The 23,178-nt window shown below is 58.9% G+C and overlaps 1 protein-coding gene across 18 annotated transcripts in view; it reads right to left on the bottom strand.

Annotated features, from left to right (window-relative positions):
• TCF3 (transcription factor 3) overlaps nt 1-23,178 on the bottom strand; it is a 106,521-nt gene that overhangs the window by 51,732 nt on the left and 31,611 nt on the right. For 2 of the 18 annotated variants that reach the window (XM_068156329.1, XM_068156331.1), the window contains exon 1: nt 16,639-16,714. The exons of the other annotated variants lie outside the window; for them this stretch is intronic. In XM_068156329.1, coding sequence (XP_068012430.1) covers nt 16,639-16,666 — 28 coding nt within the window. In that variant the 5' untranslated portion in view covers nt 16,667-16,714. Of the gene's footprint in view, nt 1-16,638; nt 16,715-23,178 lie in introns of those variants that run through there. 18 annotated transcript variants of the gene reach the window in all.

Raw genomic sequence — 23,178 nt, 5'->3', positions numbered from 1 at the left:
AAGGCTGCAGGTGACCGACCAGACACAGGGGGTCAGGAGGTTCCTCACCCTCACAGGTTCCTCAGCCACTTTAACCACACAACTCTTCACCCAGGAGAGGCTTTAAGGAAGGTGTGAGGTTTCCTGCCCCATCCCCACAGCCCAGCAGCCACTTATGGTCCCTCCTGCTCAGTTCCTGGTTCTGTGGCTTCCAGGCCTCGCCCACGGGGTTCCTGGAGCTGCAAACGGCACAGCGAGAGAAGCTGCCCTGGGTTCATGGATCCAGAGATTCACAGCATGGTACAGATTGGAAGGGACCTTCAAGACCATCCAGGCCCAAGTCCCTGCCATGGGCAGGGACACCTCCCAACAGCACAGCTTGCTCAAGGCCTCATCCAGCTTGGCCTTGAACACCTCCAGGCAGGGAGCAGCCACAGCCTCCCTGGGCAGCCTTGTGCCAGGCTCTCCCCACCCTCACCCTCAACAATTTCTTCCTCATCTCCACTCAGTCTCTTGTCTCCCAGCTCAAAGCCATTGTCTCTTGTCCTGGCACTCCCAGCCCTTGTCCAAAGCCCCTCCCCAGCTCTCCTGGAGTCCCTTCAGGTCCTGGCAGGCTGCTCCGAGGTCTCCCTGGAGCCTTTTCCTCTCCAGGCTGAACAGCCCCAACTCTCCCAGCCTGTCCCCACAGGTTCTGATAAGCCTTGTGGCCTCCTCTGGACTCACTCAGCAGCTCCAGGTCCTTCTTTTGTTGGGTGCACTGAGCTGCAAAATCTGCCTGGACCTGGGCCAGCTGTGAGCCCTAAGGTGCTTTGTAGCCCTGAACCTCCTGATCCCAGCACAGCCCTGGGCCATAGCTTGGCAGGGATCATGGCTTTGCTGCCAGCCCCTGCTCTGCCCACCCAGACATGGCAGGGAAGAACACCCCAGGATTTGGCCTCTTCATTCAGGCCAAGGTCTTCCAGATCAAGCTCAATCCCTAATGATTCTTTTGTGAGCAAAGCTCAAGGGCTGTGCAGCCATGCCCCAGGACCAGGAGGACATGCAGGGATGCAGAGCAGGACCTTTTGGTTCCTGAGACCTCTCAGCCACCATTTGTGCTGCAAGATCCAAAGGTTTTGCTCTTAAATCCTGCACCAAGCAATGCCTGGAGGAGGACAGACAGAGCTGTGCTGGCCCAGCAGCCTCAAATGGCTGGGGAGGGACTGTTCAGAAGGAGCTGTAGTGAGGGACAAGCATAGAATCATAGAATCAATAAGGTTGGAAAAGACCTCAAAGATCATCAAGTCCAACCTGTCACCCAACACCTCCTGACTGCTAAACCATGGCACCGAGTGCCACCTCCAGTTCCCTCTTGAACACCTCCAAGGACTGTGACTCCACCAATGATTTGAAGTTCAAGCAGGGGAGATTTGCTTGGACATCAGGAGAAGTTCTGCACAGTGAGGCTGGGGAGACACTGGCACAGATTGCCCAGGGAGGTGGTTGAGGCTCCATCCCTGAAGACATTCAGGCTCAGCCTGGCTGTGTCCCTGTGCAGCCTGCTCTGGCTGGAGCTGTCCCTGCTGCCTGCAGGGGGTTGGGCAAGATGCCCTTGGAGGCTCCCTTCCAACCCAGTGCAACCTGTGCAGCTGTGAGGGTGTCCAGCTCAGGAGGAGGACGCAGCAAGGGGACCTTCACAGCAGCTGCATGAGTGACAGTGGGGACAGTGCTGGGGGTGCTGCCTGCTTGAGCTGGGGCTGAGCTGGGCTGAGCGCTTCCCTCCCCCAGGCCGCCCCTGCCTCTGCAATCTGCCAGCATCCAAGTGCCCTCCCTAAGCTGATCCCCAGCACCAAGGCTGGGCCAGGCTTTGTTTTATTTAAAGTCTATTAAAAATATTTAGGCCAAGCCCTTCATGTGGCTGGACAAGGTTTGGGAGCAGCTGCAGCTGCCATGGAGAACCCCTGAGGAAGGAGCGAGAGGGCAAGAGGAAATGGCCTCAAGTGGCACCAGGGGAGGTTTAGGTTGGACATGAGGAGCAATTTCTTCTCCTAAAGAGGGAAGCTCTGGACCTGGCTTGCCCAGGGTGGTGGAGGGGTCCCCATTCCTGCAACGTCTGTGGAGATGGGATTTAGGAGTAGTCTTGGAAGTGCTGGGTTAGGGGTTGGACTTGATGGGCTGAAAGGTCTCTTCCAACCAGAACCATTCTGTGATTCAGCAAAGCTTTGAAAGCTGGGTGGCAAATCCAGCTGGGCAGGGCTGGAGCAGGAGGAGGATCTAGTGATCTAGTGTGGGGTGTCCCTGCCCATGGCAGGGGGGTTGGAACTAGATGGTCCTTGTGGTGCCTTCCAACCCTGACAGATACTATGATACTGTGATACTACGATGTGGTGGCAGCAGGGAACAAAAAACCCTACAGCCAGCAACCCCCCCAAGACTTGTGGTATGGAATCATGGAATGGTTTGGGTGGGAAGGAACCTTCAAAGCTCCTCCAGCCCAGCCCCCTGCAGCCAGCAGGGACATCCCCAACCAGAGCAGGCTGCTCAGAGCCCCAAACAACCTGACCTGCACTGGTGCCAGGCATGGGGCAGCTCCAACCTCCCTGGGCAGCCTGGGTGAGCATCTCATGGATCCACTTAACCCCTGCCAGCCACCAGCCTGCCCTGGGAGAAGCAGCACAGCCCCTGCTGGAGGTGGGATGGCAGAGCCACCAGTGCCACCATAATTTGATTTCAAGCAGAGGTGACAGAAGGCTGCTTGATAAACACTTCCAAATTAAGCAGCTTTGTCTCCTAATCGCTCTGGCGATCAGCCCCACAGCAAAATCTCTGCTAAAAGGGATTTGAAATCAATAAAATTAGTCGACTAGTAATTAGCTTTAGTCCCAGGCAAAGCAGCAGAGTTGTTTTTCCTGGCAGGAGGCAGCTCCCCAGACCCTCACACCGGGGGCTGGGTGAAGGAAAAGGGGGGAAAAAAAACCACCCCACCAAGACAAAAGCTCCCCAGAGCCCCGCAGGAAAGGGCCCTGGGTGCAGCAGAGCTCCTGCCAGGCTGCAGGGAGGGGCTGCAAGCAGCTCCTGTTTATTTACCAGCCCCATCCACCCCCGGTAGGAAAAAACAGCTGTGGATGGAAGGCAGCCGGGAGCTGTTTACAGGACGTGGATTGCGGAGGGGACTACACAATGTGAGCAACTTCCCCTTCCCGGAGCTCCACCAAACAATTCGACAACAACAACAACAACACGGCGGGGGGAAACCAAAGCCAAACAAAGAGCCCCCAGATCTGACAGTGCCCAACACCTGGGGAGCAGCACAGGAGTCCCCCCCCGAGCTGCCACCCTGGAGGAGCTGGCTGGTGGGGCAGAGCAGGAGCCCCTGTCCCAGGCTGGGAGCTCTGCCTCGTCCCAAAGTGTGGGCAGCAGGAGCAGGGCAGGGAGTGTCCCTCTGAGCTGGGCACTGCTGAGCCTGCACCGCGAGCACTGGGTTGGGTTTTAGGACCTTCACTCACTCCAAGAAGGACACTGAGAGGCTGGAGCAGGTCCAGAGAAGGGCAACAAGGCTGGGGAAGGGTCTGGAGAAGAGGGCTGGGGAGGAGCAGCTGAGGGAGCTGGGGGTGGTTAGTGTGGAGAAGAGGAGGCTGAGGGAGACCTCATTGCTCTCTACAGCTCCTGAGAGGAGGCTGCAGGGAGGTTGGGGTTGGGCTCTGCTCCCTAGGAATAAGTGATAGAACAAGAAGAAACAGCCTCAGGTTGCCCCAGGGGGGGCTTAGGTTGGACATGAGGAACAATTTCCTTCCCAAAAGGGTTGTCAAGCCCCGGCCCAGGCTGCCCAGGGCAGTGGGGGAGTCCCCATCCCCAGAGGGATTTCCAGGCTGTGGAGATGTGGTGCTGAGAGCCAGGGTTGGTTGGTGCCCTGGCAGTGCTGGGGTAAGGGTTGGGTGTGATGACCTTAAGGGTGTTTCTAACCTAAATGGTTCTGTGATCCCCTCACTGCCTTCATGTGTGAGGCTGCAGCAGGACTGGCCAAGACTCAAGGCTCAGCTGCTCTGCTGCCTGCAGAGACAGAATTTTGGTGGCTCTGACTTGAGCAGAGTTGGCTTCATGCCCTGACCACCCAGCCCCTGCTGCTCTGCTGGTGGGGTTGGCTTGGAAGGGACCTTCAAGACCATCCAGCTCCAACTCCCTGCCATGGGCAGGGACACCTCCCACCAGCACAGCTTGCTCAGGGCCTCATCCAACCTGGCCTTGAAAACTTCCAGGCAGGAGGCAGCCACAGCCTCCCTGGGCAACCTGTGCCAGTCTCTCCCCACCCTCACTCCCAACAATTTCTTCCTCATCTCCACTCTTAGTCTCCCCTCTACCAGCTCAAAGCCATTGTTCCTCATCCTGGCACTCCCAGCCTTTGTCACAAGTCCCTCCCCAGCTCTCCTGGAGCCCTGCAGGTCCTGGCAGGCTGCTCCGAGGTCTCCCTGGAGCCTTTTCCTCTCCAGGCTGAACAGCCCCAACTCTCCCAACCTGTCCCCATGGGGGAGGTCCTCCAGCCCTCTGATCATCTTTGTGGCCTCCACTGGACTCACTCCAGCAGCTCCAGGTCCTTCTTTTGTTGGGAGAACAGAGCCCCAAAATCTGCCTGGCTCCTGAGCCAGCCATGAGCCCCAAGGTCTTTTGTAGCCCTGAACCTCCTGATCCCAGCACAGCACTGGGCCATGGCTTGGCAGGGGGCATGGCTTTGGTGCCAGCCCCTGCTCTGCCCACACAGAGCACTGGGTCTTGGCACTCCCAGCCCTTGTCAAACATCCTTCCCCAGCGCTCCTGAAGCCCCTCCAGGTGCTGCAAGGCTGCTCTAAGCCCTCTCAGCTCAGGCAGCTGAAGCAGGGACACACACAACTGCACAACCAGGTCACCTCAGAGCCTGCTAACACAGATCCCTAAGGATTTCTGGGGCAGACTCTGCCTCTTTCTCTCTCTGCTGATGAATGCACCTAGAATTCTGAGGCAAGACACAGAGCACCCCACAGCCCCACCCCAGGGAAGCTCTGCCTGCTGCCTCCCCCCTCCCCAAACGCCCACTCAGGGATAATTTTTCACATAAAAAAAGCTGATGCCACCACTTTGGTGATCATTAATTCCTCTGCTCAGCATCTGCTCTGGCATCTCCTGCACCATGTTCTGGTTCAGCAGTTTCTGCACAATCCACACTCAGAGCTGGGCTTTGGGAAACGTTTGGGGCTGGGGGGGGGGAAAAAATGGGAGCAGGGAAAAAATGATCCCATGGCCTGTTGGCTTTGGATGAGGAATGAGGAAGGAGAGGAATCAGATCCACAGCCAACACACTAAGTAAAAACCAAAACAGAAAGAGGGGGGAGAAGGGCCCAAGAGGTACTTCAGTTCCTGCTGCTCCCTTGGAAGAGGGTCTGGGAGGTGATGCAGGTGGAGTTCCCAACTGAAGCTGCTGTCCCAGCTCCTGCTGTGGGTCAGGACACTGCTTCCCTCCAAGGTCACAGCCCATGGGGGGCTGCAACTATTCCCAAAGGATGGGGCTGGCTCCAAGGTAGGTGCTGGAGTGAGATCCCAGAAATGCAGCAGAAGAGACAACCAAGTGCTCAAAACAGCATCCAGCAGAGGGGTGAGGAGGGGCTGGGAAAGAAAACCCAGCAGGAATTCCAGGACACAACCAGGCAGGCATTGAGGCTGGAGCTCCAAGACCATGGAGTCCCAGTGTTCACTCAGCACTGCCAGGTCACCACCAAACCCTGCCCCTCAGTGCCACATCCCCAAGGATTTTGAACACTTCTAGGGACAGGGACTCCCCAGCTGCCTTGGGTTGGAAGGGACCTTCAAGACCATCCAGTTCCAACCCCCTGCCATGGGCAGGGACACCTCCCACCAGCCCAGCTTGCTCAAGGCCTCATCCAACCTGGCCCTGAACACCTCCAGGCAGGAGGCAGCCACAGCCTCCCTGGGCAGCCTGTGCAGTCTCTCCCACCCTCACTGGCAAGATTTTCCTCCCTAATCTCCTGTCTCAATCTGCTCTGGAAGAAGATGGATTGAGATTAGACATTAGGAAGAAATTCTTCCCCAGGAGGGCGGAGAGGGGAGACCTCAGAGCTGCATTTCAGTATCTGCAGGGGAGCTGCAGGCAGGCTGGGGAGGGACTGCTCAGAAGGGGCTGTGGGGATAGGACCAAGGGCAATGGTTTGAAAGTGGAGCAGGGCAGGGTTAGTTTGGACATCAGGAGGAAGTTCTGCACAGTGAGGCTGGGGAGACACTGGAACAGGCTGCCCAGGGAGGTGGTTAAGGTCCCATCCCTGGAGATATTCAGGCTCAGCCTGGCTGTGTCCCTGTGCAGCCTGCTCTGGCTGGAGCTGTCCCTGCTGCCTGCAGGGGGTTGGGCAAGATGCCCTTGGAGGCTCCCTCCCAACCCAATGCAATCTGTGGAGCTGTGAGGCATTGGACCAGGTTGTCCAAAGAGGTCCTCTCCTGGAGGCCCAAGTGGGCAGGATTTATTAAGCTAACAAAAAGTTGGAGAGGCCAAGAGAAGGTCTGGAGGCCATGGGGCCTCCCAAGCACAGGCAGGGAACCTGCTCCCTCTGGTGAAAGGCATGGAGGGCAGGGATGGTTCCTACCTCCCAGCCCATGGAAAGCCAGCAAGATGCCACAGGGAGAAAGAAAACAAACCTGTGACGACAACCAGAGGGAAGAAAATAAACTTGAAAGCTCAAAACACTTCCCCCAGCTGTGAAAACAAAGGCTGAGCGCTGACCAAACACCAGCACAAAGCAGCAGCACGAAAGGGACGGAGGAGAGCACAGGGCCCGAGCAGGCTGCGCCTCCAAAAGGTCACCAGCCTGAGGGACAGCCCCACCGTGCCCTCAGCCTCTCCAGGATGAGCCAAGTCCCTTGTCCCCAGCCTCCAGCCAAGGCCAGCAGCCCTGCCAGGCTCTGCCAAAAGCAGGAAGCCAAGGAAGGTCTAAGGGATGAACGTGCAGGGGACTGGACCAAGACAAACACTGCTTTGGGTCAGAGCCAGGGCAGGTGCCACAGAGGTCCCTCCTCTGCCACCGCCTCGGAGCCAGGCGGTGCTGTGGAGGAGCAGCTCTGCCACCCTCCCTGCAGATGGCAATGCACACACAGTGTGAGAACCCTGCTGGCACCCATGGGGCAGCCCTGGGCCCCACTGCACCGTGGCACAACACAGGGCTGCAGGGAGCAGGGAGGGTGGAAGGAGCACAAGAGGTTGCCCCAAGCTCTGGGGATGAGCCCACAATGGAGATGAGAGGAGGCTGCAGGGAGGTGGGGGCTGGGCTCTGCTCCCTAGGATCAGGTGATTGAAGGAGAGCAAATGGCCTGAAATGTGCCAGGGGAGGCTTAGGTTGGAGAGGAGGAAAACTTTCTTTGCTGCCAGAGTGGTCAGGGACTGGCAGAGGCTGCCCAGGGAGGTGGTGGGGTCCCCATCCCTGGAGGTGTTCAAGAGATGTGTGGCCATGGCACTTGGGGCCATGGGGGGGGTTGGGTTGGTGTTGGACTGGATGACCTCAGAAGGCTTTTCCTGCCCAAACCATTCTGTGCTTCCAGGAGCCACTTACAGCTGCTGGTGCAGCTCATGTCAAACTTAATCCTGCAGAAGAAGAAGGAGGTGCCTCAGATCTGACCACTGTGGGACCTCTCTGGAATTCCATGGAGGATAAGCCCTCCCTGAAGTGCTTTGTGCCAGCAGCCTGAGGAACAGCCCCAGGCTGCCCCTGAGGGCTGCCAAATCTCCCTGCAGAGAAACACAGCACTGGACACCAGCCACGTCCCACTGTCACCTCTCCAGCAATCCTTCAGCCCAGCCCTCCCTTGAAGGCTGCCAGCATGCTGCTGTTTCCAGGAGAGCAATGTCAATGTTTAATTCTCTTAACTAAATGTTAAATACAGGGAGCCATGAGGAGCTGCATCACTGACCTGACAAGCAGCCTCCTGCCACTCAGGAGCATCCAGCTTGAAGCCCACAAGGAACTTGCAACCTCAGCAAGTCTGAGAAGACACCAAGCTGTGTGGTGCTGTTGACACACTGGAGGGAAGGGATCCAGCCAGAGGGACTTGGACAGGCTGCAGAGGTGGGACCAAGCCAACCCCATGGAGTTCAACAAGGCCAAGGGCAAGGTTCCTGCAGCTGGCTCAGGGCAGTCCCCAGCACAGATCCAGGCTGGGCAAGGAGTGGCTGGAGAACAGCCCTGAGGAGAAGGCCTTGGGGGTGTCAGTTGGTGACAAACTCCCCAGGAGCCAGCACTGGTCCCTGGCAGCCCAGCAGGCAGCTGAGTGCTGAGCTGCAGCCAGAGCAGGGAGAGCAGCAGCACAGGGAGGGGATTCTGCCCCTCTGCTCTGCTCTGCTCAGCCCCCACCTGCAGCACTGCCTCCAGCTCTGGGGCCCCCAGCACAAGAAGGACCTGGAGCTGCTGGAGAGGGTCCAGAGGAGGCCACAGAGAGGATCAGAGGGTTGGAGAACCTCCCCCATGAGGACAGGTTGGGAGAGTTGGGGCTGTCCAGCCTAGAGAAGAGAAGGCTCCAGGGAGACCTCAGAGCAACCTTCCAGTACCTGAAGGGCTCCAGGAGAGCTGGGGAGGGACTTTGGACAAGGGCTGAGAGTGCAAGGATGGCTTTGAGCTGGGAGAGGGGAGACTGAGAGTGGAGATGAGGAGGAAATTGTTGAGAGTGAGGGTGGGGAGTGCCTGGCACAGGCTGCCCAGGGAGGCTGTGGATGTCCTCTGCCTGGAGGTGTCCAAGGCCAGGCTGGATGAAGCCTTGAGCAAGCTGTGCTGGTGGGAGGTGTCCCTGCCCATGGCAGGGGGTTGGAACTGGATGAACTTTAAGGTCCCTTCCAACCCAACCCACTCTGTGACTCTCTGAGTGCCTACAGGGCTTCTGAGTGCTTCTAGGATCAGCAACCTTGCAAGTGAGATGCCAGCCAGGGATGAAACCCAACAGGTCAGCTCCTGAAGGGACCCCAGAGACACCAGGAACTGCCCTGTTGGGTTTCACAGCACTTGTGTGATTTGCATGGAATAGGCACACACCCCCACACCCCCACCCCACACACACTTCCCTCACCACCACAACCCTCCATTTCCTCCCTGATTTGCATCTTTCCAACTCCTCTTTCATTTGCAATGTAAAATCCAATTCCAGGCTGCCCGTCCTTGTGCTAGGCAGCAAAAAATCTTCCCCTCCTAGTGTTCCAAGCAAGAAGCCAGAGGGGGAAAAAACCCCAACCCCAAATCAAATCAACCAACCAACCCCCCCCCCAAAAAAAAAGCTGCTTGATGATAACCTGCCCCCCAAAAATCCATCCCAAGGCTTGCAAGGGAGAGAGCTCTCAGGGCAAACACAGCTTGCCCAGGCTACTTCCAGCCATGCAGATGTGAGCCCTGCCAGCCCTCCAGCCCTGTGTCATGCTGATAGCCCAAGGCAGGGAGGCCAAAGGTGGTTAAAAATTAGACAAATTAAAGCCTGCATCCAAAAGAGTGGGGAGATTACGTGGGGCCAGGCACACACACAGGAGCACAGGGCTTAGGTCATCTCCAAGTCTTCTCTTAGCAGAGATTCCACAATCCCAGCATGGTGGAGGTTTGAAAGGGACCTCTGGAGCTCATCCACTCCAAGGCCCCTGCTCCAGCAGGGCTCCCACAGCAGCTTGCCCAGCAGCACAATGGCCAGGGGGGGTTGGAAGCTCTCCACACCAGGAGGCTCCACAACCTCTCTGGGCAGCCTGCTCCAGGCCTCCAGCAGCCTCACACCAAACAACTTTCTCCTTCTCCTGTTCAAATGGAACCTCCTGAGTTCCAGCTTCTGCCCATTGCCCCTTGTCCTGGCACTGGGCACCACTGACAGGGGGTGCACTCCATCCTCTTGCCCCCCACAGCTCCTTTGGCTCTTGCTGAGCATTGCTCAGCTCCCCTCTGGGGCTGCTCTTCTGCAGCCTCTCAGCCCCAGGGCTCTCAGCCTTTGCTCCTCACAGAGCTGCTCCAGGCCCCTCAGCAGCTCTGTAGCCTTCCCTGGACTCTCTCCAGCAGTTCCCTGGCTCTGTGGAACTGGGGAGCCCAGGACTGGACCCAGGACTCCAGAGGTGGCCTCACCAGTAAGGAAGGAGAACCTCCCTCGACCTGCTGACCCACCCTGGCTAATGACTGCTGCGCTCCACTGCTAATGAGCAGCACTCGGCCTGCAAACCTCCTCGGGGCACGGGGAAAAGCCAGCCCCCAAAGGGCAGAGGGAAGCTGAGTGAAACCCACAGCCAGGAGCGCTCTGTGCGACCCGAAAGGCCTCAGTCCTGCAGGGTGCTGAGCTGCCAAGAGGCAGCAGCACAGGATGCCCCAGCCCGCACAGGATGGGGCCGCGGGGCTGGCGGGGGGAGCCGAGACGTTCTCCAGACGATGATTCAGCCCACAGGAAGGATCATCTCCCAAGAATTGTTCGACACAATGAGAAAAACTTTCCCAAACAAAGTGTTCCCAGCAGCACCTGCCTGCTGCCTCCCTCCCTGCCTCCCTCCCTGCCTGCCTGCTGCCTCCCTCCCTCCCTGCCGCCTCCCTCCCTCCCTGCCTGCTGCCTCCCTCCCTGCCTGCCTCCCTGCTTACTACCTCCCTGCCTGCCTCCCTGCTTACTACCTCCCTGCCTGCTGCCTCCCTCCCTGCTGCCTCCCTCCCTCCCTGCCACCTCCCTCCCTCCCTGCCGCCTCCCTCCCTCCCTGCCTGCTGCCTCCCTCCCTGCCTGCCTGCTGCCTCCCTCCCTGCTGCCTCCCTCCCTCCCTGCCGCCTCCCTCCCTCCCTGCCTGCTGCCTCCCTCCCTCCCTGCCTGCTGCCTCCCTCTCTGCCTGCCTCCCTCCCTGCCTGCCTGCTGCCTCCCTGCTTACTGCCTCCCTGCCTGCTGCCTCTCTCCCTGCCTGCCTGCTGCCTCCCTGCCTGCTGCCTCCCTCCCTCCCTGCCTGCTCCCTCCCTGTCTGCTGCCTCCCTGCCTCCCTCCCTCCCTGCCTGCTGCCTCCCTCCCTCACTGCCTCCTTCCCTGCCTACTGCCTCCTTCCCTGCCTGCTGCCTCCCTCCCTCCCTGCCACCTCCCTCCCTCCCTGCCGCCTCCCTCCCTCCCTGCCTGCTGCCTCCCTCCCTGCCTGCCTGCTGCCTCCCTCCCTGCTGCCTCCCTCCCTCCCTGCCGCCTCCCTCCCTCCCTGCCTGCTGCCTCCCTCCCTCCCTGCCTGCTGCCTCCCTCTCTGCCTGCCTCCCTCCCTGCCTGCCTGCTGCCTCCCTGCTTACTGCCTCCCTGCCTGCTGCCTCTCTCCCTGCCTGCCTGCTGCCTCCCTGCCTGCTGCCTCCCTCCCTCCCTGCCTGCTCCCTCCCTGTCTGCTGCCTCCCTGCCTCCCTCCCTCCCTGCCTGCTGCCTCCCTCCCTCACTGCCTCCTTCCCTGCCTACTGCCTCCTTCCCTGCCTGCTGCCTCCCTCCCTCCCTGCCTGCCTCCCTTCCTCCCTGCCTCCCTCCCTGCCTGCCTGCTGCCTCCCTCCCTCCCTGCCTCCCTCTGTCAGGGCCAGGGCAAGCCCTCGGCTCCAGCTTTTGTTTGCAAACACCGTGGAGGCTGTGGTGGCTGAGGCAAGGGTTCCTCTTTGTGCCTTTTCCTTTCCCAAGCTGTGCAGCAGGCTCAGGGCTGCCATCCTGAGCCTGGCAGCCAGCTGGTGGCAAGAGAGAGGCCACCAAAAGCAGCCTGATGCCAAACTCAGCACCCTGCAGGGGCAGTCCCAGCGCTGACACTGCAGGGCTGCAGACTTCAGTAGGTAGCAGAAAGTAATCCCAGAATAGGCTGGGTGGGAAGGGACCTTCAAGATCATCCAGCTCCAGCCCCCTGCCATGGGCAGGGTCACCTCCCACCAGCACAGGTTGCTCAAGGCCTCACCCAGCCTGGCCTTGGACACTTCCAGCCTTGGAACCATCACAGCCTCCCTGGACAACCTGTTCCAGTGTCTCACCACCCTCAGGGGGAACAATTTCTCCCTAATGTCTCAGCTGAAGCCAGCTTCTTCCAGCTTGAAGCCATCACCCTTTGTCCTGTCCCTTCAGGCTTTTGTTCAAAGTCCCTCCCCAGCTCTCCTGGAGCCCTTCAGGTACTGGAAGGCTGCTCTGTGGTCTCCCTGGAGCTTCCTCCTCTCCAGGCTGAACATCCACCCAAGCCAGGCTTCCCAAGGCACCCCTAAAGCACAGCCAGACCCCAGCAGGACACAAGGTGCAGAGTTTTGGGGTAACTGCCTGTCCCTACCAGGCACCCAACCCTTACAGAATGTGGCCAGCACAAGCCAGCATGGAGAGAGATTTACCTGAAGAACATTTTAAGGACAGATGTGACCTACTTAGAGCTCTGCCAAATATTCCTCTGATTGACTGTGCCATCGATTATTCCACCAGCACTCACCTGGGCTCTATTCCATCTACTTGCTCCTAGGAAGCACCACTTCCAGGACCCAAACCTCCCCCCTTCTGCAGCCCCAGCTTTCTGCTCAGCCCTTCAAGCACTGCAAGGCCACCAGAAGGTCTCCCTGGAGCCTTCTCCTCTCCAGGCTGCCCAAGCCCAACTCTCTCAGCCTGGCCTCCCAGCAGAGGGCTTCCAGCCCTGCCAGCATTGCTGTGGCCTCCTCTGGCCCTGCTCCACCAGGTCTCTCTCTGTGCTGAGGCCTCCAGAGCTGCCCCAGCACTGTAGGGGGGTCTCAGCAGAGCACAGCAGAGGGCAGAATCCCCTCCCTGCCCCTGCTGCCCACACTGCTGGGGATCAGCCCAGGACAGGACTGGGGCTGGGCTGGCAGAGCTTGGTGCTGGCTCAGCTCCAGCTTTGCACCCCCAGAACCACCAAGTCCTTCTCCTCAGACCTGCTCTCCAGCCCTTCATCCCCAGCCTGGACTGATACCAAAGGTTGCCCCAACTTGGTTGCAGGACCTTGCACATGGCCTTGTTGAACCTCATCTGGCTCCCCCAGGCCCATTCCTCAAGCTTGTATCATCAGCTTTGTTTAAGGTCTGCAAAGGTGTATGGGGTAGGTGGTGCAGAGCCCATCAGGCAAGGTCTCACCAGCCTCTTGACCTCAGTAGAAGCCAGGGATGGTTATATTGTGGTTTCAGGCTGTCAGCTAGGCTCCTAGGCCATGCTTCTAATCACACCTTGGCCAGAGGACACCAAGAACCTTCTGCCCCTTGCACCTGGGTTCCCTCTGTCCATAAAAGCAGATCCCAGCAGCCATTTCCCAGCAGGACATCAGCCCAAAGGCTGGCACAGAGACCCAGGGGTGGCCAGGGTTTTTAAACACCTCTCTCTAGTTCAGGGTGTGGGGCAGCTCATGGGAGAAGAGAAGAGCAGAGGGGACAGGAACAGGGAGTGGCACAGCTCCTGCCAACGGCAGCAGGGAGTCATCCCACAGTCACCAGTCCTGGAGGTGCCATGTGAAGCATCCAGCTCCAGCCTGGCTGTGCCAGCCTCAGCAGATACCTACTTCTGGGCTCCTCCTGCACAGCCACTTGCTTGGACAATGAGGACACTGCTGAGCAAGTGGAGGAGAAGCTCATCCTTACCATCCCTTCACAGCAGGATGGGCACAGGGAGCCCTCCCTCCGTAAGCCCCACAGGGAGCCAGTGCTGCTGACCTTCACCTCAGCTCTCCCTGGGCAAGCCTCCCAATGCCAGGGCAGAGGTGCCAGCAGATGGCACTCACCATGCCACACAGCTCCTCTCTTTTCTGGGCCCAACCAACCCTTCTTTCCTGCCTGCACGTTGCCAACCATTTCCTGGGTGCAGCTTCAGCATCGCTCGGTGCCAGCCGGCAGGAGCTGGTCCTGCTGGCTCCCATCCCTCCTGCTGAGCAGCAGAACAGGCCCTGGGAAGAACTCACTGCACACTCCCATGGCAGCCTCACAAAGGTCTCCTGTAGGCAGCTTTGATTCTTCTGCCTGTTACAGCACTAAGGAGCAAGACCTCACTCACTGACATCCTTCACCCTTCCCTGGGCATGCACAGAGCCATCCCCAGGCTTGTGGTGCTGCTGGGAAGGGTTGGGGCCAGGATGGCCAAACCCACACAAGTGTCCAGCCTGGCTCCACACACCACACCTGAGCCCTCTGGGTGCTCCTCACATCAGCACAGTGTGCAGGTCAGAGGGACAAGCTGGGGACAAGAGACCTCTGGGATCCTTCCCTGTGAGGGTGCTGAGGCAGTGGAGCAGCTTGCCCAGAGAGGTTGTGAAGGTCCCAAGCCTGGCAGTGCTCAAGGCCAGGTTGGATGGGGCCTGGAGCAACTTGGTGTAGTGGGAGGTGTCCCTGCCCATGGCAGAAGGTTGGAACTGGATGATCTTCAAGGTCCCTTCCAACCCAAGCCATTCTGTGCTCTTTTCTGTGTCTCCTCCACAGGATGTTCTGCTTTCTGGGGCTGCTGTCTGGACAAGCAGCAACACTTCTCCTCCCCAGGACCAACAGTTCCTCTGATAATTTGCTTAACCTTTGCTTTCTCTTAACTGCAAGCAGCTCAGAGGGCTTCTTTCCTCCCTAAACAAAGAGCTGCTCAGTGCCCAACTCCTAAATGCAGAAGCTTTGGTTGTCTGACAGGGCTTAAAACCTGGAGCTGCCCAGTTGGTTGGGATGCTGAGAGCTGAGCCACACAGGGTGAGGAGCTGCTGCTCTGCAGCTGCATTTGCCAGCAACACTCTGGAAGAAAACCACATCTGTGTGAAAATGGAAGGGAGAAGCCACCTCTAGCCTCAGTGCTCCAAGGAGAAGGTGAAGGACCAAAGCCATCACTGCCTTCAGCACACAAAGCTCTGCCAGCAGCTCAAGTCTCTGCTCCTGGGAGGACCCTGGGCCACACCAGCCCCAGACCAAGCTCCCAGCAGCTCCTCACTGCACAGGGCTCCTGAGGAGGCTCAAGGCACTGCAGCACTCCCTGCTCTGAGGGGAAGGGCTCTTCTCAACCTGCATTCATCACGAGTAAGGGCTGGGGCTCCCTGGACTTTCCAGAGGCTGCTGAACATGTAAGAGAGCAGGAAACCCAACCAAAATTGGTTCCCCATTTGGAGCACAACGTGCCCCAGAAGCCCCCAAGATGGGGCAGGCCAGCACGGACAGGAAGAGGAAGATCTCAGGCTCAGCTGTTTGCAAAACCACAGCTCCACACCTCTGCCTTCCAGGGGATGTGAGCCCTGCTCGCTTCTGACACTGCAGCAGCGGTCCTGACACGGCTGGAAGGGACAACCACCTGGGGACAGCTGCTCCACTGGAGCCCCTCAACCCCACACAGAATCAAAGGGACAACAAACCAGCTGTAAACCACCCAGGTGCCCAGGATCCATCACACTCCAGAGTTTGGCTGCCCAGCTTCTCCCCACAGTGCTCTGAGCAGCACAAGGAGCTCACATCTACCTCTGATGACCTCTGGCACGGAGGTTTAGCTCTCTCATGGGAAGCTAATTCTGAGCTTGCAGAGTTTTGCCCATCCTGCCCCATTTCCCCCTTATCTCAGCAGCATTCCAAAGCCTCAGCTGCTCCCTGGCATCCCAAGGGGAAGCCTGTCCACGATGAAGCACACAGCTACTGCCTCACTTCAGCAAGTCCACGTTGATTTCAAACTAGGAGGAGTGTGGTGCTGCCAGCAGAGCAGGGGCCCCTGGGCCCCCCTCAATTCAAAGCAGGCACCCTTTGCAGTGCTTCAGCTCAACTGGCTCCCCTCAAGTTAAACCCAAACACGCAGCAGCCACTCCAGTTAAAGCAAGAGAGAGCTGGGCAAGCCTTCAGCTCCTTTCTAAACCTGCTGGAAATGCAAACCACCTCACAAACCCCTTGCAGGGCAAGCAAGCCCTGCACCCAGGTCACATCACATCACCCACCCAGCTACAGAAGTTAACCACCTCAGCTACTGCTTACAGCACAGGGACCACAGGTCACCACAGGTCACCACAGGTCACCACGGGTCACCACGGGTCACCACCTCCCTCAGGAACCTCTCACTGTGATCTGGAGCTGGCCTGCAGCTACATACCCAGCTCCTCTCCCTGTGCCCAGCTCCACTCCTGCTGCTCAACTCCCCTCCTCATACCCAGTTTCTCTCACCCACCTCCTCTCCTGGTGCCCAGCTCCTCTCCCTGTGCCCAGCTCCTCTTCCCCTTGGCCCAGCTCCACTCCTGGTACCCAACTCCTCTCTTCATATGCAGCTCCTCTCCTTGTGCCCAGCTCCTCTCCTGGTACTCAACTTCCCTCCTCATGCCCACTTTCTCTCATCCAACTCCTCTCCTCATGCCCAGCTCCCCTCCTGGTGCCCAGCTCCCCTCCTGGTGCCCAGCTCCTCCGCCGGCCGTGGCTGCCTCTCCCAGCCTGCGCTCCAGGGGCAGGCAGGAAGCAGCAGCAGTGGAGCTCCCTTGCACATCTCGCTCCTCAGACGGGATCCTGTGTCCCAGGGCAGGACTCGGCAGCCTCTGCTCCTGCCCAGGAGCAGCAGGCAGGCAGTGGGGAGCGTGGGGCGGGGGAGAGGAGGGCTCCCGAAGCCATCCCGCCTGGCACCGCAGCCCTCCTGCCTCCCAGCGCCTCAGGAGCACAACTCCCAACTCCTCTGCTAACACCTCCTGGCTGACACCCCAGGCTCCTGCCCTCTGCCACGCCGTCCCAGCCTCGCCAGACGCCTGGCAGCGAGACCTACCCCAAAGCAGCTTGTTCTGGGATGCCATGACCGCCGAGGAGCCCCCGCAGCCCCGTGCCGAGCGGTCCGAGCCCGCCGCGCTCCGAGCCCGCCGCCCGGAGCTCCGGGGAGGAGCACAGCTCCCGGTTCCTCCGTCCCTGCCCACCCCTGCCTGCCTTTGTCTGGGGGACTCGAAAGGAGGTCACTCTGAGGACAGGGGAAGGCAGTCCCGAGGAAGCTAAGGAGGTTTCTGGAGTGCACTGAGCTCACCGGGCGGGTGGCTGAGGAGAGCAAAGAGCAGCTCGGCAGCATCTCCTCCGGAGCAGGCTGGCTCCCGGGGCTGCAAAGATGCTGTGAGGGGACTGGAACATCTCTGGGGGACACAGGCTGGGAGAACTGGGGCTTTGGGCTGGAAAAGAGCAGCCTGAGGGTCACCTCATCAATGCTGAGCAATACTCCAAGGGTGGCTGTCAGCAGGGTGGCAGCAGGCTCTGTTCAGTGGTGCCCAGTGCCAGGCCAAGGGGCAGTGGGCACAAACTTGCCCACTTGAGGAGGAGCTACTGTGACTGAAGGGTGCTGGAGGCCTGGAGCAGGCTGCCCAGAGAGGTGGTGGAGTCTCCATCTCTGGAGACATTCAAAGCCCACCTGGACATGTTCCTGTGTGAGCTGCTCCAGGTGCCCCTGGTTTGACAGAAGGGTTGGTCTGGATGCTCTCCAGAGGTCCCTTCCAAGCCTGCCATGCTGTGATTCTGTGAGCCTGGGCCAGCAGCTGGGCCATGGGAGCATGGGCAGAACCTCCCCAGCATGCCTTGGTGGTGCCCTGACCCCTGATGGTCTCTCCTCAACACAAACCCTTCTGAAGGGCAGGGTGAGGGCTGAGCTGCACCCCTGCTGCTCTCAGGGCTCCCAGGTCTGCAGCAGTGGCTCTGGAGCAGCTGTCTGCCCTCTGACAAAAGCCATCTCCACCCAGTCCTGCCATGGGACACAGGGCATTTCCCTGGCACAGCCTGGGCACTGCTCATTGTCTCACTCTCCTTTATCTGCAGATCTCAAAGCAGTTATACAAGTGAAACCTCAGAGCTTCTCTAGGGAACACAACTGCTCCTTGCCATTGTCCGAGGAGGAGACGTGCCCAGAAGCAGGGCAGAGCTGGAAGTGCAGCAGCAGAGCCCACAGCTGAGGCAGCTTCTCGTGGCACAGAGTGGCACAGATCATAGCAGTGATGGTGACAGGACAGGAGGGGATGGACTGAGGCTGAAGGAGGGCAGACAGAGACTGGAGATGAGGAAGAAATCCATAAAATCATAGAATCACCGAGGTTGGAAAAGACCTCAAAGATCATCGAGTCCAACCTGCCACCCAACACCTCCTGACAGCTAAACCACGGCACCAAGTGCCACATCCAATCCCCTCTTGAACACCTCCAGGGATGGGGACTCCACCACCTCCCTGGGCAGCACATTCCTATGGCTGACAACTCTCTCTGGGAAGAACTTTTTGCTCCTTCTTGGCAGTAAGGGTGGGGAGACACTGGAAGAGGTTGCCCAGGGAGGCTGTGGCTGCCCCAGAGGTGTTCAAGGCCAGGCTGGACTAGGTCTTGAGCAGCCTGGGCTGGTGGGAGGTGTCCCTGCCCATGGCAGGGGGTTGGGACTGGTGGATCTTGAAGGTCTCTTCCAACCCAACCCTCTCTATGAATCTATGAATCCCATCCCCAGCTACCACCCCAGCCAGCTCCTGCAACAAGCATCTGTGCTCCCCAGCTCCTTGCACACTGGAGCACAAAGAAGTCTTCACAACTGTTGTTCCAAACCACAACCTCCCTCTTATCTTTCAGTTTTCTACTTTGGGGAAAAGCTTTTAAGAGAATTATTAAAAGAAAACAGAACCAAAACCCTACCCTGCTTTCAAAAAGCCAAAGTGAGCTGGGGGAGAAGTGATGTCCTCTGCCTCTGAGCTGAACCAGGAGGGCTGCAACAGGCAGGGGGCTCTAGGACTTGCTCAAGCCTGGATCTCCTTGCCAGTGGCAATCCCTACTAGAAATCCAGGCTGGGGTTGAAGGGCTGGAGAGCAGTCCTGAGGAGAAAGACAGAGGGAACCCAGGTGCAAGGGGCTGGGAGGCCAAGCTGAGAGAGTTGGGCTTGGGCAGCCTGGAGAGGAGAAGGCTCCAGGGAGACCTTCTGGTGGCCTTGCAGTGTTTCAAGGGCTGAGCAGAAAGCTGGGGACAGAGTTTGGAGCAGGGCCTGTTGGGACAGGACAAGGGGGGATGGTTTGGAACCAAAAGAGGGAGCTTGAGAGAAGGGAGAAATGTTTGACCCTGAGGGTGGGGAGAGCCTGTCCCAGGCTGCCCAGGGAGGTTTGAGCTGCCCCATCCCTGGCACCATTGCAGGTCAGGTTGTTTGGGGCTGTGAGCAACCTGCTCTGGCTGGGGATGTCCCTGATGGCTGCAGGGGGTTGGACTGGGTGAGCTTTGAGGGTCCCTTCCCACCTGAACCAGTCTGTGACTCTCTGATCCTATGTCCTGCTCTCAGAGGCCCCAAGCTGCAGTGGTTTCACAGTGGGAGGCACAAGGTGCAATTCTTCACTGCCATCCGGGCTCAGCTTTTGCCACTGCTCCCAGCAATCACACCAGAGCTTTACTGGGAAGATCACAGCCTGTAGATTCCAGCTAGGGGAGGAAAGAACCAAGTGTCTGGGATGGGAAGCAGGCAGCAGAAGGGTGCCCCAGCCAGAGAAACAGCAGCTTGAAAACCTCAGAGGAGCAAGAACAAGCAGGAGGCAGCCCAGCAGCTGGCACAGGAATCTTCTTGGATGGAGGAGCTCCTGAAATCACCCTGCTGAGGCAGCTTTGGGACCAGCTCTTACATGAAGCAAGCTAAGTGGCTGCTCCAAAGCATCTCCAATTCTAGCAAGCTTGCTGTGAGCTCATGGCTCTGGGCATCAGTGCCCTGAGCTGCCTCAGTTCCCAGGCCCTTCCCACAGCATCAGCTCTCCCCAAAGCTTGGGACCTCATCAACACTCCTCCACTTCCTGACCCACACCTAGTGCTCTGCACCACAAGAAACCTGGAAAGCAGAACCAGCTCTGAAGAGCATGGAGAAACCCCAGAGGCCACACTTCAGCACTCATTTTCCACTCCAAACTGTTCCCCTCCGAGCGGCACTCCCAGGCCGGCGTCGCTCCACTTGGATCAGCCTCATGCTGCCCCTGGAGCTTTCCTGGAAAGCCAGCACAGGGAGAGCAACACCTCCCTGCTGCCAGCCCTGAGAAGGGAGAGGACAGGAGACAGCCCAGGCCATCACCAGCCCCTTCCACTGCTTCCCTGCAGCCCTGCTCAGGAAGCATCCAGAGCTGGAGGGGCTCCGAGGCAGCTTTTCCCCCCAGGGAGAGGAGAAGGAAGGCTCTGGAAGGCATCTGGGCTGCAAACAGCAACTTCAAAATAAATGAGCACTAAGTTTTGAGCTCTGAGCTAAAAGAAACTGAGAGGAGCTCTGGAGGATCACTGCTGACCACAAGGCATCAAAGGTTTCTTCCTCCTCAGCTGCTCTGAGCCCAGGCCCTGGCTGCAGCCACGCTCTCCTCAGGGGCTCCTCACTACACCGCTGCCCACAAGCAGCTACAGAAGGAAATGGGCACCAGCAAGGCTCCAGCTCAGAGCATCTCACTCAGCCTGATGAAGAATTTGTCTAAATCAAACCCACAGTGAGAGTCTGATGCCCCAAATTCAAGCAAGAAGATCCCAAGAGGACCTGGGCTGCTTGGGTAAGGAGCAGCTGGGGGTGGCTGCCACTGGGGGGCTGCTCTCTGGGTGTTGCTCCCCAAGGAGGCTCAACCTGGAGGTCCCTCCTGAAGGTTTGCATCAGCTGAGCTGACCAAAGCATCCCCTGCCCCTTCTCTGCATTTTGCACCCTTTGGCAACCCACTGGAAGGGGAAGAGCTTACTGAGAACAGAGATGGCTGCTGGGCCTTGCAGCATCAAGAGCAATTTAACTGCAGCCAGGAGGATAAAAGAGGAGGAGGAGAGGAACCAGGAGAGCTGCAGGATGCAGGGTGAACACTGTCCACACAGGATGATAAGTGGCTGCTTGTGCCAGGACAGGAGCTCAAGTCCTGCTTCTTCTATGCCCACAATGCCACCTCCCCAGGGCTGGATGTGCCCTTTCCAGCAGCATGGAGATGGCTTTGGTGTACAAGCAGCCCAAAGCAGCCCAGGATGCAGCCCCAGGCTCAGCTGAGACCTTTGGAATGGCCCCAGCCAGCAGCTTCAGTGACAAAGGCTAAACTGGAGCACAAAGGTGCAGCCCTCTGCCCTGGTCCCCAGCAGCCCTGAAGCTGGCTCCAGGTGGTGAAAGCTGCTCGTGCCAGGTGAAGTGCCCCCAGCCCTCCCAGGGCACTGGTGGAGCAGGTCCAGAGGACACCACAAGAATCATTCAAGGGCTGGAGCAGCTCTGCTGTGGGCACAGGCTGAGGATAGGACTAGGGGGAGTGGAATGAAGCTGGAGGTGGGGAGATTCAGGCTGGAGGTGAGGAGGAAGTTCTTCCCCATGAGAGTGGTGAAGCCCTGGAATGGGTTGTCCAGGGAGGTGGTTGGGGCCCTGTCCCTGGAGGTGTTTCAGCCCAGGCTGGATGAGGCTCTGGCCAGGCTGATCTAGTGTGGGGTGTCCCTGCCCATGGCAGGGGGGTTGGAACTAGATGATCCTCGTGGTCCCTTCCAACCCTGACTGATTCTATGACACTATGAGGGAGCTGGGGCTGTTCAGCCTGAAGGGGAGAAGGCTCCAGGGAGACCTCAGAGCTGCCTGCAAGGATCCTGCAGGAAGGCTGCAGGGGAACTTCTCCTGAGGGTGTCTAGAGCCAGGCCAAGGGGGAATGGTTTGGAGCTGAGGCAGAGCAGGGTTAGGCTGGAGCTGAGGAAGAAGTTCTTGGGTGTGAGGGTGGTGAGGCTCTGGCACAGGCTGCCCAGGGAGGCTGTGGCTGCCTCCTGCCTGGGGGTGTTCCAGGGCAGGCTGGATGAGGCCTGGAGCAGCCTGGGCTGGTGGAAGATGTCTCTGCCCATGGCAGGGGGGATGGAGGAGCTGAGCCCTGAGGCCCCTTCCAGGCTGGGCCATTCTGTGACTCTTCCTGGGGAGGGCCTTCAGAGCCCGAGCAGCACCGGCAGCGGGATTGTCAGCAGCACAAATGCACAGGCAGGAGGGGGGAAGATGTGGGGGGAAAGCATCCAACTGGTGAATATAATACTTGGAAGGAAAGACAGAGCTCACAAAAAAAAATATAATAATATAAAAAAAAAAAAATACTGAGGGGGTGGTGAAAAAAAAACACCACCAAAAACCCCAAGCCCTCCAATCTCAGGAAGTCATCTAAGTCATTCCTGCTCTTTGCTGAAACAATGGCCTGAGTTATAAATAATCCTGCTGGCTGCACAACACAAACAGCAGGCAGGAGCAGGGTAACTGTGGGGCCGAGGGGCAGTGACTCACTGCCTGCCCACAGCATGGCCAAAGAAGGGCAAATGCTGCTGCTGCAGGGGCTCTGCCAGGGCTCTGCCAGGGCACAGGGGCTCTGCCAGGGCACAATGGCTCTGCTGGCCAGGGCCTCCCTGCTGGCTGCTGGGAGGGGAGAAGCAGCCTGGGGACACCAAAACCTGCAGAGCCCCCAGCCCTGGGGTGCTTGGGGACACCAAACCTGCAGAGCCCTCAGCCCTGGGGTGCTTAGGGACACCAAACCTGCAGAGCCCCCAGCCCTGGGGTGCTTGGGGACACCAAAACCTGCAGAGCCCGCAGCCCTGGGGTGCTTGGGGACACCAAAACCTGCAGAGCCCGCAGCCCTGGGGTGCTTGGGGACACCAAAACCTGCAGAGCCCGCAGCCCTGGGGTGCTTGGGGACACCAAAACCTGCAGAGCCTCCAGCCCTGGGGTGCTTAGGGACACCAAACCTGCAGAGCCCCCAGCCCTGGGGTGCTTGGGGACACCAAAACCTGCAGAGCCCGCAGCCCTGGGGTGCTTGGGGACACCAAAACCTGCAGAGCCCCCAGCCCTGGGGTGCTTGGGGACACCAAAACCTGCAGAGCCCCCAGCCCTGGGGTGATTGGGGACATCTAACCTGCAGAGCCCTCAGCCCTGGGGTGCTTTTGGCTGTCTGCAGCCAAAGCCAAGCCCCAGCCCAAGGCTGTGGGAGCTATGGTGAGAATATGCAGGGATTGGGGAGGAGAATGGGAAGCCACTGGGTGCACCACATCCTCCTCTGGGCAGAGGGAAGTGGCCATTTTGAGGCAATTGGGCTGAGCTCTTCTCCAGATTGCTCCTCTGGAGCTTGACAGGGAGCACAGGGGAGTGGCTTGGGACAAGGGCTGGGAGTGCCAGGATGAGGGACAATGGCTTGGAGCTGGGAGAGGGGAGACTGAGAGTGGAGATGAGGAAGAAATTGTTGAGAGTGAGGGTGGGGAGAGCCTGGCACAGGTTGCCCAGGGAGGCTGTGGATATCCCCTCCCTGGAGGTGTTGAAGGCCAGGCTGGATGAGGCCTTGAGCAAGCTGTGCTGGTGGGAGGTGTCCCTGCCCATGGCA

This window comes from Melanerpes formicivorus, unplaced genomic scaffold (assembly GCF_026170545.1).
Source record: "Melanerpes formicivorus ecotype bairdi unplaced genomic scaffold, bMelFor1.0.p_v2 SCAF_34, whole genome shotgun sequence".
In the NCBI taxonomy this organism is placed as follows: Eukaryota; Metazoa; Chordata; class Aves; order Piciformes; family Picidae; genus Melanerpes; species Melanerpes formicivorus.
The sequence above is the reverse complement of the archived record's forward strand: the minus strand, read 5'-3'. Positions and strand labels throughout refer to the sequence as shown.